Source organism: Monodelphis domestica, chromosome 1 (assembly GCF_027887165.1).
Source record: "Monodelphis domestica isolate mMonDom1 chromosome 1, mMonDom1.pri, whole genome shotgun sequence".
Classification (NCBI taxonomy): domain Eukaryota; kingdom Metazoa; phylum Chordata; class Mammalia; order Didelphimorphia; family Didelphidae; genus Monodelphis; species Monodelphis domestica.
The window spans coordinates 63349592-63367269 of NC_077227.1; the positions used below are offsets into that span (position 1 = coordinate 63349592).

The window sequence follows — 17678 nt, forward strand, 5'->3', positions numbered from 1 at the left end:
ATCATCTAAAATTCATTAGACAGGAATGCTCTTAAGAATGAAATTCTGAAGGTATAAACAGAAATAGTTTCCCATAAGAAAGAAAAGGAGAAATTTTCTGAAAAAGATAACATATATAGATAGGGAGTTCCTGGGCCAACTAATATTATTGGCATATTCTGACACTCATGCAGCATTTTCATGTAATAAGGATATCAGGAGTCCTGAAGTCCAGAATGAACTCAGGCTGGCGATGGATACTAAGGACAAGAATAAGAGCTTTAAAAACTATGTTGGGAAAGAAAGAGTACAAAGAAGCCTTTCTTGTGGTAGACATATAATAAATAGTATGGGAACAGATGGCCATGACAAAGCATAGATTATTGAGCTTCTACTTGATTCTGTTCATCTGTAATAGAGAATACTCTAATCTGAGAAGCGAATAAAATTTATCAGTAGAGGCCAAGTGTTGTGTGCTGTAAAGAGTGTTGGACTTGGGAGTCATGAAAGCTATATTCAACCTGACCTTCAAGGCTTGCTAGTGTTTAAAAAAAAAAGATAAAAGAGAAGGGAAATAACCCCGAGGGAGGAAGGTCTGGGTTTTCAGTATGGAGAGGGAAGAAACAAGAGGAGACCCCCCTTCCACAAAGCGGGGTTCAGGGGAGACAGCAGATGTAATGGGTTGGCTCAGAGAGAGGAGAGGGGGTTTGAAGATTTTCCCCCTTCTGCCTTCCTTCCTTAGCTAAAGCTACTCTCCCCAATTTGCTCTTTTCCCTCTTGTCCCCCCTCCACTATTCGAGACCAAAAGGTCTCCCCTTTGATGAATTCACTCACACTCAGCTTGGGGAAAAGATAACTTTTAATATTAACTCAAATCTGGTAACACAAAAAGGAATAACGGGCAGGGAAGAATGGGAAAAGGAAAGTGGGGAGAAGGGGTTCCTATCTCTATCCAAACACTTTTTCCTCCCTCCTCAAGTTTGGGGGGAACTCAGGCCTTGGCAGCCTGAGCCCCCCGAGAGAAAGTCAGGTTGACTCACCCCTGGGCAACAGGAGCTGAGGTAAAATCTGCTCAGGTTTCTCTTCAGAAAATCCCTTCAATTGGGAAGTGTTGGGGGGGGGGGGGAAGATTTCCAGTCACCAGCAGGAAAAATGGGTAAACCTCAGGAGAAAGTCTTTATCCACCTTCTCTCTTCAACATCTCAACACTGAGAGACCCTCACTACTCTCCTCCCCAGAGTCTTCTCTCCTCAGGAAATTCACTCCTGGGGCCCCTCCCCCATCGAGGTGATCAATTTCACATACTCTTCAGTCTGGCACTTTTTCTGTAGTGCCAGCCTCTGTCATAACTATAACCAAATTCATCATTTTTCTCTTCTGGAAAATAGAGAGATCAATAATAATACTGACCTCAAGGGAATATAAATAATTAATCAAAACAATATTTGTAAATGATATTTAAGTCAGCTACTAATGTCAGTGCTTACTATATGCATACACATGTATATATGTATACATATTATCTAGATATATTTATAGTATATCTTATTATATATTGTATAATTACATAGTTTATAATGTGTGTGTGTATATCTATCTATCTATCTATCTATATAGATATAGATATAGATATAGATATTGTCTAGATTTGTATATACATATACATGTTTTGGGTGGGTGATAGGGAAGAGAGGTCCAGACTAGTGATAACACACACGACATCAGTGTTAGAAAATCCTGCTATGAAAATACCCCCTCTCAATGCATATCAGTACTTCTGTAAAGCCAAGTCTTAGCATTCTCTGAGGCACTGAGGAGCTCTTTCCCCTGCTTCTAGAGGTAGTATGTGTGAGAGGTAGGACTTGAACTTAGACCTTGCTTGTCTCAAAAGCTGGCCTTCTATCCACTTTCCTCTCCTGGCACATAAAAACATTTATTATACGCCCACTGACTTGAATTGCAAAGACCTTAAAGAAGTTAGGAAATGGGTAAGAGAGTGCTTTAGTACCATCAATGAGCTGAAGTCACTAGACTGATGAATTCCATCCATGAGGACTGAAAGAGGTGGCAGATACGATTGCTGAGCTGTGTTAGTGAGCTGTGAAAGGCAGTAGACACTTAGTCATGTTCCAATAGGCCTGAAGGTGATAAATGTTGTCTATACTTCAAGAAAGGAAAGAGGATGGTTTCTTCATACTATAGTGCAATAAGTTTGACTTGGATTCAGTTGACCATATCCAAAACATATTGCTAACGTTGTGGTTTGTGAACATTTAGAAAGGGAAGTTGTAACCACTGAGTGCCAGTATGACTTCATCACAAATAGAGAACACCAGCCTAACTTCAGTTCCTTAAAAACTCAGGCTGCTAGCCTAAAAGAGGCAGATAGAAGTTAAATGACTGACTGGCACAGGTACAAAGTATGTGAGGGGAAATACTGATGTGTCGTACATTCTCTCCAATAACCATGCGGCAGTATCATCCCCTTCAATGTAACTATTGACTGAACTTAAAAGAGTAAGAATTGGTTATTAATGAGGCTCAAGGGCATTTGTGTAGTTATTCAAACTTTCTAACACTCTCACTAGAAGTCAGGAAAATCTCTAGGCAGAGGAACAAGAGAGAGAGTACAGGTTGGGGTCTATGAAGAGGAGAAAACAAGATCTTTTACATCTGAGCATGCTTTCATCACAGAGCAGACTGATACAACCCCAAGGTTGCTAGAACAAGATCTTGGCTTTCCTTTACTTTTTGTAGGCTATATATTATAGTTTCCCTCTATTATCATATTATTCTATATATATTGTATTATTATAGTTTCCCTCTATATTGAATGTATATGCCCTTCATGTTGGATCTCAACCTCTTATTAATTTCACTATCCATTAATGATTTTACTGTGAATGGTGCTTGTAAGGGAGAAGATTTACAAATTGATGACCACATGTGTCAACCCTCTGAAAAGTAATGGGCATGGATATTTAAGAAATTTTGTTGTATTGTTGATAGTTTATTTTTGTTACCCCTCCCCACCATTACCTTATCCTCTTTCTCTCCTCTGGATTTTCCCAAATCAGGAGGATCCAAAGTGGGAATTTCCTCGGAAGAATTTGGTTCTTGGAAAAACCCTAGGAGAAGGAGAGTTTGGAAAGGTCGTCAAGGCAACAGCTTTCCAACTCAAAGGAAAAGCCGGCTATACTACTGTGGCAGTGAAAATGCTGAAAGGTACCTTCCAGTCCACACACTTTTAAAGATTTGATCAGCCGCCCCTGACTATAAACAAATTGGCAGGATTTGGATGATTTGGAGAGAGACCCTGCTGCTGTATGCCAGGTCCCTGGTAGTTCTTCCCGAAGGCCATCTATTTATATTCCAACATTTCCTGACCAGAGGGAATTTGGAAAGTGCCACGATGATGCAAGCCATAGTTTCCACTGGGCTGAGCTTAGGTCATGCAAGGAAACACCAGAAGGCTTCCAGAGGGCCAGCAGTTTTATTTTTTTCCTCCCGTAGGGGAATATAGTTGGTTAAAATAAGTTATTTATATAGACAGCTGTGCTTGGAGCAGATGGCAATAGCCTTCTAATACTGAACCACTATCAGATCTCTACTACATATATCCCTTTTCCTAGGAATATTCTCTCACTGAGAGGTTCCATTGATCAGAAATGTTATTAAGTAAGGTCACATTGGCTAAGGTGAGAACCAGATTCTCATTCCAGGAAAATTATTTAAAAGGATGCTCATTGTATTTTCCCTTTGCAGTTTTTATTGGCTGGCAGATTTCTGGTTTCATATAATAAATGTGAACAGGGAGAAGGAAGTTTAGAAAGTAACACATCTGAAGATTGCATCTGATTACCACAGGGAAGCAAATAAGCTTCATTATTAAAATTATAATAGTTTGAAGAGTACTGGACAGGCAAATTCCTCACGGATCCCTAACCTTAGAGTAGCATGGTAAGGGAAATTTATTTCCAACACAAAAATAATCCCTTACATGACATTTTAACTGAAATTCTCATTGTCTTTATGAGTTTGCTAAATACCTTTAGACATTTACAAAAGATTTTGAGTGATTTCATCACCAAAAAAACAAGACTGAGTCAAAGTCTCCAAATGGATGCTTACAAAATAACGACTCTTTATTCCAGGTGATTTAACATTTGATTCCTATTGCAATTAGCTAGGGCAGAATTAATGCCAGCTGGGGAGAGATGGGATGGTGTATGGAGTGCTAGATTTTAAGTGTACTGTTCTAATAAATTAGTGTGGCACTTCCAGTAATTGCCTAGCTGTTAATGAATTTTTGTGGCACACAGAGAAGTCACCATCATAAATGCACCATAAAAACTTGCCTTTAAATAAGATCATGTTCAAAGGAGTTATGGCAACTGCTGGGACAGTTTATTGGGGTTTTTGACTTTCTCAATCACCACCTGACCGCAATAGAGTACTTGCCAGAAATGGATTTGGGAGTGGGAGAGGAAAAAATTCCCACTCACTTTCCCAGAATGATTTGTGCTATGATGGATTATGGTTACAGGGATGCTTATTATGAGGAAAGAGTCCTAGTTAAACATTAACTCCAGCATTTTTAGGCATTAAAATAACTCACCATTGCTATTTACCTTTCAAACAACTAATCCTCTTGTGGCAAATGAGCTCATACCTCACTTTCATGAAGAGCCAAGGCATAAAAACTCCCTTCTCCAGAAAACCCGTAAGCAGCAGGAACCGCGGAGAAGCCTGTTCCTCTGGGCTTGAATCTATAGACCTCTTAAGCTCTGTCAAACATAGTGTATGGATCAGGGACAAATGGCAGTCAACATAGAAAACGATGGCAGAATTTTACATGTTGGTGACAGCAATGAAATACCCAAAGATTTTTGTCAAAATTTGTTGTTGGTTTGTTTGGGGGGGTTTATGTTTAGATGGTTCCCTGACAGTCAGTATAGGATTACATAGCTCCTTATGGGAAATTTTTTCATTAAAAAAGAAAGCTTCACTATTCTTTTGCCCTTTCCTTCCACCCTCCCTCTTATTTATGATTGTATCTCAAGATTATGTCAATTCCAGTATTGAGAAGCTAGCCCTAAAATATGTGACCCCTCAGTAGGCTACCATTTTATTACCAAGGGCTTGTGATGGCTGGGATGGATTGGGAAAAACTAGAGGGGAAGGCTTTTAACCTGCTTCTCTGTACAATGCTTTTCAGAAAATGCCTCTCCAAGTGAGCTCAGAGATCTGCTGTCCGAATTTAACCTGCTAAAACAGGTCAACCACCCCCACGTTATTAAACTCTATGGAGCCTGCAGTCAGGATGGTAAGGACTCCCATGCAGCCCAGTAGTAAAACAAATAAAGAAGTCATACTGTTGGATGGAAGGAAGCCAGAGATTGGAAATAACTTTGGAAAGTGAATTTTAAGCATTTTATTTTCTTATACATCTCTGTCTGTCTCTCTCTCTCTCTCTCTCTCTCTCTCTCTCTCTCTCTCTCTCTCTCTCTCTCTCTTCTGTCCTTCCCAATCCTTCTTTGCTTTTTCTCTCATTTTCTCACCACCACCCCACTCCTTTCACCTTCCTCCCAACTCTCTCATCTTCTCTTCCTTGTCTTTCTTCCTCTCAGAACAGAGAACTATATCCTCAAAATACAATTTATTCATGGAGACCTAAAGTTCTTTTCACAGATTACTGACACTGACTTGCCTTTTCCCAGCCTGATGATACAAAGGAGTCATTTCATAATTTCTAAATGGCTTGCCTTATGCTGGCAGATTCTTTTAATCATTCGGCGTTTTGGGGTAGCTTTTCCTTTACCATGTGTACAACGAGTATTTTTGTGCAGGGTCTGTAGGCCTGCACAAATAGAGCTCTGCCAGCTGTGTTTTCATAGGCAAACTGTTATTTAGCCCCTCTTGGACAGATTTTGGGCTTCCTGCTGGTACTCTATGGTCTGTTGGCTGTGTGATGTCAGTACACATTTGTAATTCTGCTCCCTGCAGAAACCAAAAAGTGAGCTGCAGAGTAGTTGGTGTAATTTTTTTAAACCCCCATCTTCCATCCTAGAATCAATACTGTGTCTTAGTTCTAAGGTAGAAGAGTGGTAAGGGCTAAGCAATGGGGTTTAAGTGACTTTCCCAAGGTTACACAGCTAGAAAGTATCTTCCCAGAACCTCTTATCTCCAGTCCTGATTCTCTCTTCACTAATCCAGCTTCAAGTTAGTGTCATTTAACTAATGTTCAAGATATTATGTAGCTGTAGGAAGATCCATTTATGAATTTCCCTGAACTACTTCCTGAGGGTCCTTCCATGTAGTATGTAACATAACTATATAGAATGACATTTAGAGCATCAATGTTTTTAGACTGTTCAAGAATATCCCATGTCCCAGAAGCAATCAAAAAACATTTGTTAAGTACTTTCTCTATACCAGAACTGTATTCAACAGTATGGATCCACAGACAAACATGAAACAATCCATCCGTTCAAGAAATTTACATTCTTTTGGGGAGAAAACAATGCATACATACACAAGGATAGACACAACGATATACAAAGTGAATAAAGGGTAATCTGGGGGAACTCTGTGAGCTAGAAGGATTAGGAAAGTCTCCCCTATCAGGTGACCTTTGAGCTGAGCCTTGAAGAAAGTCAGAAATGCTTTCCTTATGGCAGAGAATCCTTATTCACTATGTGGTGAGGGTACAAATAGTATAATATGGTTATGTCCATTAGGAGTTAAAGAAATTACAATGCAATATGGCATTTCTCTTAGGGAAAAGGGGGCATTTTATTCAGTTGTGGATCCTCCAAACTGAGAGACTTGCAGTGTAGAACCATAGAAATATAGAACATCCAGCCAGGATGGACTTTAGAGATCACCATATCTAACTCCCTCAATTTACAGCTAAGGACACCAGCCCAGAGATTATCTCAGTATTCACTGGTACAGTTCTGTCAGAGGTTTTATCCTTAAAGCTGCCCCTTTCATTCACTTAGTAAGGATGAGCTAAGCAATGATAGTATCTGCTCCTTCTGATAATGTTAGAGGAAAAATATTCTCCACCAAACCTTATTGACTTCAGTTAAAGAAAACATTTCTTTTCCTAGATGGCTGCAACCAGACTAGCCATTTTTAGTCTACCTGTTTTGGGTCTGTGTGGCTTCATTAATGGTAGGTTTGTGCAAATAATACTATGAGCTTTTAAGAAATGTATTTGTGAGAAAGGATTATATATTTAATGGATTTGGCTCATTTGTGGATCTCAAAGCATTTAAAAAAACCCCTTTTTAAAAAAATGTCTTAATATCTTCTTTAAACCCTTATCTTCTGTCTTAGACTCAATACTGTTTATTAGTTGCAAAGCAGAAGAGCAATAAGGGATAGGGATAGGCATTGGGGTTAAATGACTTGTTTAGAGTCACAGAGCTAGGAAGGGTTGGAGGTCAGATTTGAACCTGGGACCTCCTTTCTCTGATCCTGGCACTCAATCCTCTGAGCCACCTAGTTGCCCCCTAAATGCTTGATATCTTTTGGTTAATATTACTCAGTTATCCAGCATTTAAGTGCCTACTATGTGCCAGAACTTGTGGTATGCACTGTTCTCTCACTCCCAGAAAGCAATTGTTTAAAAGAAATAGGGGTAGGGAAAGGCTGTGAAAGACAGTTCAGCAAAATTATTGAGAGACAGAGAGAAAAGAAGCAAGTGTAAGAGAAGACAAGCAGATCCATCATACTGGGGACCAACTCAAGCAAAGAACATCTTATATCTGATCAATAGGAAAGGAGGGAAAAGAAAGCAGAAATAGAAAAGTAACAGGAAGTTCTATTTCTTCAAACAACATTTCTCCAGAGTAATAGCTACCCTTGCGCCTCAGTACATGAGTAGGAATGTGCCAATGGATAAGGAGTGTTGAGTAATGCTAGAAGGGCAGAAAAGGCTCCCCTAGAAGCTAATGGAAACCAAGCTTCCGAAGCATAAAGTAGGAGTTATCCTGCACAGCTCACAGTGAGATTTCTTCACAAGAACTAAGGAAAACTAAGCAGAAGGTATGGGAGAGTAGCACGATCTAGGGAGCCGGATAAATGATTGTGTTTGTGTTTCTTCCAGAGTCAAGTAACAAGGACATGTATATAGAAGGTTTCCCTAGAGGAAAATGCCAGAATGATGAAGCAAGGCTGTTCTACCCTCTACCATATCAGGAAGAGTTAATTGTTCCTTGAAAAATAGTAGCAGGATTGCAAGAGAAAAATGAAAAAAAGAATAGACATAGGGCAAGTCATTTAGAAATTATGAAATAAGACTGTTTCAGTCAGATTGGGAAAAGGCAAGTAACAGTCAATAATCTGGGGGCAGCTAGTCAGATCAGTGGACAGAGAACCAGGTGTAGAGACAGGAGGGCATGGCTTCAAATCTGGCCTCAGACACTTCCTAGCTGTGTGACTCCGGGCAAGTCATTTACCTCCAGTTGCCTACCCATTACATCTCTTCTGCCTTGGAACCAATACACAGTATTGATACTAAAACAAAAGGCACCGATTTAAAATAAAAGAGTCAATCCTGGGATACAAATAATTTAAGTCTCTATGAAAAAAAGTAGGTTTGAGGATACATCCCTGCCCTGAGAGGAAGAAGAAAGGAGGCATATTCTTCCCTCTCCATTTTCATCTACAAGGACCCTGGGGAAAGGGTTGATTTTCACTATTGGAGGATAGACATTTCTGGCACACCTCAAATCACATTATCAGGGTAACTCTCTGATCTGTCCACATAGAGAACCAGCTTTGGCCTCGAGTATACACATAGGTCGGTTTCTTTCATCCTTCGCCCACCTCCATTACAAATCGTCTTCCTTTTGCTCCTTAGGACCTCTCTACCTGATTGTGGAGTACGCCAAGTATGGTTCTTTGCGGAGCTTCCTCCGGGAAAGCCGAAAGGTGGGACAAAGCTACATGGGTGGTAATGGCAATCGAAATTCTAGCTACTTGGACAATCCAGATGAGAGAGCACTGACTATGGGAGATCTCATTTCCTTCGCCTGGCAGATTTCCCGAGGAATGCATTATCTTGCAGAAATGAAGGTACCGTCCTTAGAGACTAGCCTTGCTGGGTCTACAAGGAGAGCCACCTTTCTCTGTCATTAGCTCTTGCTTACCCCTTATTGTAATAAGCATCACTCAGCTCATCACATGTCATCTCCTGGATGATTTGGTATTGGGGAGTTTTTGTTGTTGTCATCTTCTTTTTTCTAGCTGGTCCACCGTGATTTAGCAGCCAGAAATGTCTTGGTGGCGGAAGGACGCAAAATGAAGATTTCTGATTTTGGCCTTTCTCGAGATGTTTATGAAGAGGATTCCTATGTCAAAAGGAGCAAGGTAATTAATTAAGACATTTGTGAAGCTATTTTTAAAGAATGAGAATTTTTGCTATTAGAATAAATTGTGCGGTGATGGCCAGAAAGCTATTTATTCCCAGTGTTAAAGGGATAAGAAAGTTGACCTGATAATTGTTTTGAAGCCTAAATATCAGGAGCAGTATTCTAACACCATTACGATCCCTTCCCTTCTTCAAAAATGGAAGTTCTTTAAACACAACTCTGCTTACTGAATATGGTGCTCAGGAGGCTTCCATTCATGCTCAAGAACCTTACCTAGGAAGGTCCGGTGCTTCTAAGACACAATCACTTGACCAATGGAACATTCTTTTTATTTTATTTTTTATATTTTGTTTTTTATTGTCATGCAAAACACACTTCCATACTGGTCATTGTTGTAAGAGCAAAGTCATCCATAACCCAAACCCCCAAATAAACCAAAGGTACTCACTGATATGAAAGACGACTCCTAACAGTTCTTTCTCTGGAGGTGGACAGCATTCCTCATTATAAATCTTTGAGGTTTGGGGGACATTCTAAATGTGGGATAATTTGATGTATTTTGTACTATGAAGAAAAGGAGAAAGACTCTAAGATACTTTTATCTCCCTTACCCTTTTAAACTGAAGGGGGAAAGTTCCATTTTGCCCTTTAGATATAATCTTTTATTCTTTACTGATCACAAAGAAAACACTTTGAAGTACATTCATGGTTCCTCTAAATGTATTTTTAGTTATTATTTACTTTTTAAAATCATTCTTTCTTTTGAAGGTCATCTAGTGCTGTTTTTTTAAAGTAATTTCTCTTCTCATCAATTCTTCATCTTACTTTTTTAGAGGAAAAGGTCATGGTATTTTTTCAGTGTAATTATAGCTGTTGGCTAACAAGAAGCTGAAATAAAATAAACAAGAAGCAGTGACTCATACTTGGTAGAAAGTGTCAGGAAGGTAGTTTATAGGAGAGGGAAACTTTCCCCAAAGTAGGCAGCCTGATGAATCTGAGGGCTGATGCTCAGTTTGTTCAGATGCTGGTGAAAATGATGTTCCTGGAAGCCCCAGAACTCCGCAGCTCCATCCTTCACAAAGAACCTCCCATAGGCTCCCAATGATTCCTGGATTTACAAAGTTTGTTCTAATTCTCACAATGCTGTTTTTTGTTTGTTTTGATTATTATGAGAAATCCTACCAATTCATCAATTTTTTCCATGTAATCAGATGCATTTATCTGGCTAATTTAATTTACACCCTCTGCCTTAGGTACCTGCTTTTGATTTCCCTGTGAAGGAAATGCTTTCAATAGCTTCAGGCAATGAAGAGTAGGAGGGGGAGATGCAGGGCAGGAAGGGGAAGGGGGTGAAATACTATAAATATGTCTGGCATGATGAATGTAATAAGTGTCAAAATAATATAAGGATTAAAAGGATAATGCTTCTTCGTGATGCTACTGATGGGGACCAGAAAACAGAGCTATGTGTTTGCTACATGATGCCAAGAACTGACTTTTATGTTGTTCACTTAGTGAAGGCAGCATTTCCCTTCTTTTGAGCTCTGGCTTTGTAGATTTATGAAACTATTGCTACCAACTAAATATAAAGCAATATGAAGAAATTCTTCCTGAACTTCCTGTCCAACTAACTGGTTTAATTGAGGGTAGTTCTTTCACCCCTGCTTCCTTTATAAAAGGAGAAGGGTATGTTTGTTGCCATGAAAGCTTTAGATCAAAAGAAAAATAAACAAGTTTAACTGGTGTCATTGGCAACTGATATCACTATTAAAATAATCCCAAAGAATAAAACAAAATTTTTTTAACCCTTACCTTCTGTCTTAGAATCAATACTGTGTATTGGATCCAAGGCAGAATGGTGATATGGGCTAGGCAATGGGGGTAAAGTGACTTGTCCAGGGTCACCCAGCTAAAAGTGTCTGAGGTCAAATTTGAAGCTAGGACTTCCTGTCTCTGGGCCTGGTTTTCAGTCCACTGAGCCACCTAACAGCCCCTCCAAAGTCAAAATTTAATATCAATAGATAGTGGAGGAAAAAAGCGAGGCATATTGGATCAAAACAGATTTGGAGTATGAAGATCTGTCTTCAAATACATGGACATTTACCCTCTCTTAACCTTAGTTTCTCATATGCAAAATGTGAATAGTAATAATGATAGTACCTACTTTACTGAGTTGCTAATGAGGCTCAAATATGGTGACAGTTAAGCATGTAGGTGGATGGATGTAGCAGAGCTGTCTTGGTTTGGAGTCAGGAAGCCTTGAGTTCAAAATCTGACCTTCACTAACTTAGTGACTCTAGGCAAATCAGTTTTCTCATCTGTCAAATGAGGTGGAGAAGGAAATAGTAAAGCACTCCAGTATCTTTGCCAAGAAAACTCCAAATGGGGTCACAAAGAGTTGGGCACAACTCAAAAGATCGAAGGACAACAAGATGATTTTGTGTGTGTGTGTGTGTGTGTGTGTGTGTGTGTGTGTGTGAGAGAGAGAGAGAGAGAGAGAGAGAGAGAGAGAGAGAGAGAGAGAGAGAGAGAGAAACATTAACTGTTTACTATGTGCCAGATACAATGCCTAGCACTGGGAATACAAACACAAAGAGACTCCTTGACCTCAGAATTTACCTTTCAATAGGGGAAGTGCACACATACAGGGGATCAAGAAAGAGGAAGACAATGTATGTAAATTGCTGTATAAATAGCAATTGCTGCAGAAATATTCAGAACAATTTTTGAGCAGAAAATATTACAGTGAATACTGCTTGTTTAAAATTGACTACATTTCCTGTTTAATTTAGTTAATAATTTGTGAATATTTTGGTTTATAGAATATTTTATGAGCAGGAAAGTGGTCAATTCCCAAGTTTTTGACTTATATTCTAAAATCCAGGTGGGCAGTCCATTGGCTGGTCAGCTAGCATTATATGATATATAGAATTGATGAATAATAGAGCAGGAAGGGATTTTAGAGAACAAAGGGTGACCTCGTTTTCCAGTGGAAGAAAGTGAGACTGAAAGAGGCCAGGTTCTAATTCAGTATCTAGTTCAGTATGGCTTGGAAGAGATAGAACCAGAAAAGGAACCCAGTTCTGTTGATTACTAGTGTCTTTTTTCCTGTATGCTTCTGTCTTATTTCCTCCTTGCTCTCAGACTCCTCTATATTAAATGGTCTATAAGGCATCGGCAGGGATGGAGAGAGGTGGTGATGACCTCTTACTTTGATGCTGCTATGCACTTGACCATCTGAATTACTTCATGCACTAATAGCTGGAAGGTTTCTTAGAAGACTTCCCTATTCTAGTTCTCGTTTTGTTATTTGGAGGGAAATGTGCTGCCAGTGTGTTCACCTGGATCATGTTTTCAAAGGTGGAATTTTTGAGCCCATTTCTGAGAGCAAGGTGGAATGGTCCAGAGGCAAATCAGTGGCTCTAAGCTCTTGTCTTCCATATTAGGCAGAGCTTGGGCACCATGTTCCTTGTCCTACTTTGCAGTTTCTTTTAGTCAGACTGGTGACTAATACTCAGGGGGTGGGGAAGACACACTAAGGTGATATGTTTCAATTCTCTTCTAACTCAGATAAGAGGCTGTTAGGTACAGTGAAAAGCCCTAAACAGATTGTCAAAGGGACAACTGAGTGATATTGACCAAGTTATTTCCTGTGATTTAGGTCTGAGTTTCCACTTCGATAGAATATCTGAGCCTCAATTTTAAGTGATTTGCCCAATGGTCACAAAGGTTACATTTAATTACAGAACTAGAATCTGAACCCCTGGGGTATTCTGATTCCAACTCCAAGACTCTTTTCACTGCACCATGAAACTGACTTTGCAAAAGATTCCCTTGGTTGGTAGAATTAGATTGGACATTTGAGTTAACTCTTACTTATTAGTCAGCAAACATTTATTTAGAATTAACTTTGTTTCAAGCCCTCTAAAAATCATTTCCTTTCTTGTTTGTTTTTTAAACACATCTCATGCACATATATTCCTAGTATTTTATCGAGAAATGTTTAGTGCGGGCATTTGAGGTTGTGCATTTGGTTACCCCATTCACCACACTATGCATGATATTTCCTGTAGTTAAATTCCACCTAGGACTTTACCAGTTGGTTGAGTCATATGAATATATTAATCTTTTTTTTTTCTCTCATAGGGTCGAATTCCTGTAAAGTGGATGGCAATTGAGTCTCTTTTTGATCATATCTACACAACCCAAAGTGATGTGTAAGTGTATACTTGCATAGATTTCTTAGTGAATTGGACATATTAATTTGATACATCCATATGTACGTTGACTACAGCTTTCCAGTTCCATGTGGTTGGGTCTTTAATGAAAAAGCATAGCTCCTGGAGTGTGTAACAAGCCAATCCTGTTTTCTTTCCATTTTTGGTCATTCTTCTGAATAGGTGACCAACTTCATGGTAGCTAAAATTCAGATGACCATTGGTGGCATGCCTGAGAAGTGAAATTAGTGGTTTCTGGTCCATTTCCTCCATTTCCAGTCATAAAAACCACCTTGGTGGGTGTGCTAGGAATACAGTGACAAATATATACTTACCTTTCTTCCTTTTCCATTGAAGCCTTTAGAGCTAGGCTGAGGGTCAAATTTCAAGGAGCATAGAGTAGTCACATTTTAGGTTAAAATTAATCTTTGATTAAGGATAGAATATAGATTTGAGTTCTGTAAACATTGTAACTTTTGGGGAGCCCAGATCTTTAAGGGTTTATAGCAGAATGGGCCAAGAAAAAAAATGAATTGTTCAACAAATGAATATACTTCGGAAAAAAAAGAGCTGTAATGAAGATTCTTCCTTATTAAATTAACCATCTTTGAGGGTATAGGGTCTATACCTTTTGGTCTAGACTATTTGGATCTTAAATCTGGAGATGGAAGGAACATCATAGGTCATCCTCATTCTACAGATAAGGTATCTATCTGAGTACCAAAATGATTAAATGACTTGCTCAAGGTCACCTAGCTAGGCATAGGTAATAAGCACCAGAGGCAGAATTTGAATTCATATCCTCTTAGATAAAAGAGATGTTTCTTTTCCCTCTGTACTAGACTGTACTGTATCATAAGAGACTGGGTCAGAGCAATTTTCTTAGACTTTCCTTTCTGAGAATTTTCTTAGGGTTGGACATCTTCCTGGTGGCATACTATGAATGAACAATAGTTGAAGGTTGTCCAAGACATACCGCACATCATATTTGAAACTTACTTTAAGATAATTTTTTTTAGCCAAATGGTTTATGGCAAAGTAGCTTTTCACCTATGCAAATAACATACTTGTAAATTGATTCTATTTTCCTCTGTTAATTAGCCCTTTCCCCCAGGATTGGTTGATTTGAAGTGGTTTGTATGCATGTATTTGTGTGTGTGTGTGTGTGTGTGTGTGTGTGTGTGTGTGTGTGTGAGATAGTAATCCTCAAAGTGAATAGGCTTCTTATTTTCCCCTCCCATTTCCATCAAACAGGTATCCAGAGTATTACTGCCAGCTAGTTGCTCATTTGTCTTTTTTTTTTTGGCTAGCACACAGGAACTTGTTCTAGCATAGCATTTGTCATCCAGATCCTAGCTTGTACCATCATTAATCACAAATCACAGGCAGGTTTGGGAGTGGGCCCATTTTGAATGTTCTGTGGATTACACATCTCACGTTGCATGAAGGTAATCAATAATAAATTAGTTAGTTAATTATTAAGAGAAAGGAACAGGGGAAAATTGAGAGCTAAAGTAGGGACATGCCTCTTCCCTGCCCTTTAAAAAAGAGGAAATTCACAAAATCAGAGTTGAGTTGGAAAGGGATCTTCCTAGGTAACCGGTACCTGAGAGGAAACCCTGCTATTATAGACTTGACATGTGACTATCTAGATTATGTACATCTGGATTGTGAAGTAGATGAAGCATTCAACTTGGAGACAGGAAGACAGGAGTTTGAATCCTGCCTCACACAATAGCTCTTTAATCCTAAACAAATCATTTAATCCCTCTCAGTTTCAGTTTTCTCATCTATAAAATAGGATTAAGCCTCTAACTGGCAGAATTGTTGCAAGAATAAGTGATATAACATATGCAAAGTTCTTTGCCAAGCTTAAAACTATGAAAATGTAATTATTATTATTATTAAGACTCCCAACAAAAAGGAACCCAGCCTTCTTTTGGACAACTCTTTTTGTTAGGTAGCTTTTTTTATGATATAAGTTTTAAATTAGCCTCTCTATAGTATCCACCCCACTGCTCCTGGTTCTACCTTTTGAGACCAAATAGCATAAAACTAATCTCTCTTCTCTGTGAATATATTTGAAGACAGCTGTCATTTCCCCCTAAGTCTTTTCTCCTCCCGACTAAACCTCAGTTCTTTCAAATGATCCTTAAGTGACATAAACTTAAGATATTTATTCCATCATCCTTGTTGGCAGCCTCTGGATGCCTTCAAGCTCTTCTCCATGATCTTCTTAAACTGTGGTTCTCCAACTGAACATAACACAACTAGTGTGTTCACTTTCTCATAGAGCAGAAGCTCTTCTGCCTCCTTATTTCTAGAAGACACGTGACTCTTAATATAGCCTGAGATCACATTCATTTTTCTGGCTGTCGTGTCACAAAGATGATTCATTGAACTTGCAATCTGCTAAAACTCCAGATCTTTTCTAAACTGCTGGCTCACAATGCCCTTCTGTTCAGGTGAAGATCATTTCTTAAAGCCAAGTAGGAGACTATAGAGTTCTCCCTTATTGAATTTGGTCTTATTTAAATTGAGCCCATTGTGCCAGCCTGTCAAGAACTTTTCAGATCCTATCTCCAGTAGTTCAGTCTTTCTTATCAGTTCATGTCATCTCTGTTGTGATAATTAAAATGTTTTGGGAACAAGGGAAATATATAACAATTATGACCGCTGAAATATGTTTTCTACTGTGTCTTGGTTTTATATAAATATAAGATGGTCGCCAGGGAATATATTCCCAATTTATGAATATGCCCAAGCCAACTGGGTTTTATAGAGAAATTTAATTTATAATACACTGATTAATCAATAGAAAGAGAGAAAGTAAGAAAGGAATAAGAATGAATAAATCAGTCAGTTGGTTTTATCACTCACCCAAGATCTCTCTAGGTAAGGCTTCTCATGCCAACCTCAGGATCCACCTTCAAGAGAGCCTCCTTTCAAGAAATGTTTCCAGAGAATTCTCCTTCAGAGCCAGCCTTCTCTCCTGGTCCTCCCACAGAGCAACCTCCTCAGTCCTCCTTCAGAGCCACCTCGCTCAGAGCAAAACCTCCTTTCTCTCCAAGCAAAAAATTCTCCTCCTTCTCTCCTCAGACCCCGCTATCTTTAAGGAAACCATCTCAGTCCCCTCCCCTCAGTTCTCACATCTACCAATCACTGTCGATGTCTCCCCTGTGCCAATGGTGGCTCTAGCTTAACCCAGGACCACCCAGAGGTCTGTTTCCTTTGCACATGTCTGTTGTAGGTCATATTCTCAAAGAATTAAATCTTGATCTATGCTGCAGCCCTTCCTAAATCCTGTTACTCTGAGTAGGGTGGAAATTGTAAGTTCCAAGACCTGGTTCTGTCATTCCAAGTATCTCTATTGTATCTAAAATCAATCATGACTCAAAGAACTTCCTGTTCTATGCTTAAGCATAGGTCAAAGCCCTTTCCATTGTTTAGCAAAAGGTTTCTGTCCTAAAGTAATCTTAAGTAGGGAGGAGAAGGATCCTCCCATGCCAAGGGGTTTCACATTCCAATAGAGTTCTTACTATCAGTAGGAAATTTTTTCCAGTATGAAATTGATCAATGGGGAAATTTCCAGCATTCATAAGTCTAAGAAATTTTAAGGTTTACAATGTCTTGAGGCTTAGCTGTTGCTTTTGGTCAAATCATGGTACATGCCTCCAGTCATATTCCTTCTTGATATGATCCAAGTGTTTTCTGCTTTGTTCTCCTGAGACTTGTATACAATATCAGTCTTCCTGTACTCTCACCTTCTCCAGATACACAATTCAGTACATGTTTTCCCCCTTTTTGGGAAGGGGTTAGAGGGCAGGGAGAAACCTATCCTATTTGTGATAGCAAACCAGACTCCTCAATCCACTGGAGACCACTCTTTTCTGAGAACCATTGCCCTGCCTGGGGCCAAGTAAGGGAGAAATAACTTGCTGTCTACCCTCCCCTTCTCCTACCTCCTAAGGTAACTTGGTCTCTGTTGTTAATTACAACATGGCAAAGGATGCCTGGTAAAGTCACTGACTATTCATCCTTCTGACATTAATGCCCCTTAATTTTACTTAGGTGAGTTTTTCTTGCTGTATAGCTGGAT

General features: G+C 39.2%; 1 protein-coding gene across 1 annotated transcript in view; it reads left to right on the forward strand.

Moving 5' to 3' along the window:
• RET (ret proto-oncogene) overlaps positions 1-17678 on the forward strand; it is a 159840-nt gene that overhangs the window by 133934 nt on the left and 8228 nt on the right. Inside the window, exons 12-16 of the mRNA XM_007478484.3 lie at positions 3057-3204; positions 5198-5305; positions 8852-9066; positions 9238-9360; positions 13509-13579. Of these exons, the coding sequence (XP_007478546.3) occupies positions 3057-3204; positions 5198-5305; positions 8852-9066; positions 9238-9360; positions 13509-13579 (665 nt within the window). The remainder of the gene's footprint in view (positions 1-3056; positions 3205-5197; positions 5306-8851; positions 9067-9237; positions 9361-13508; positions 13580-17678) is intronic.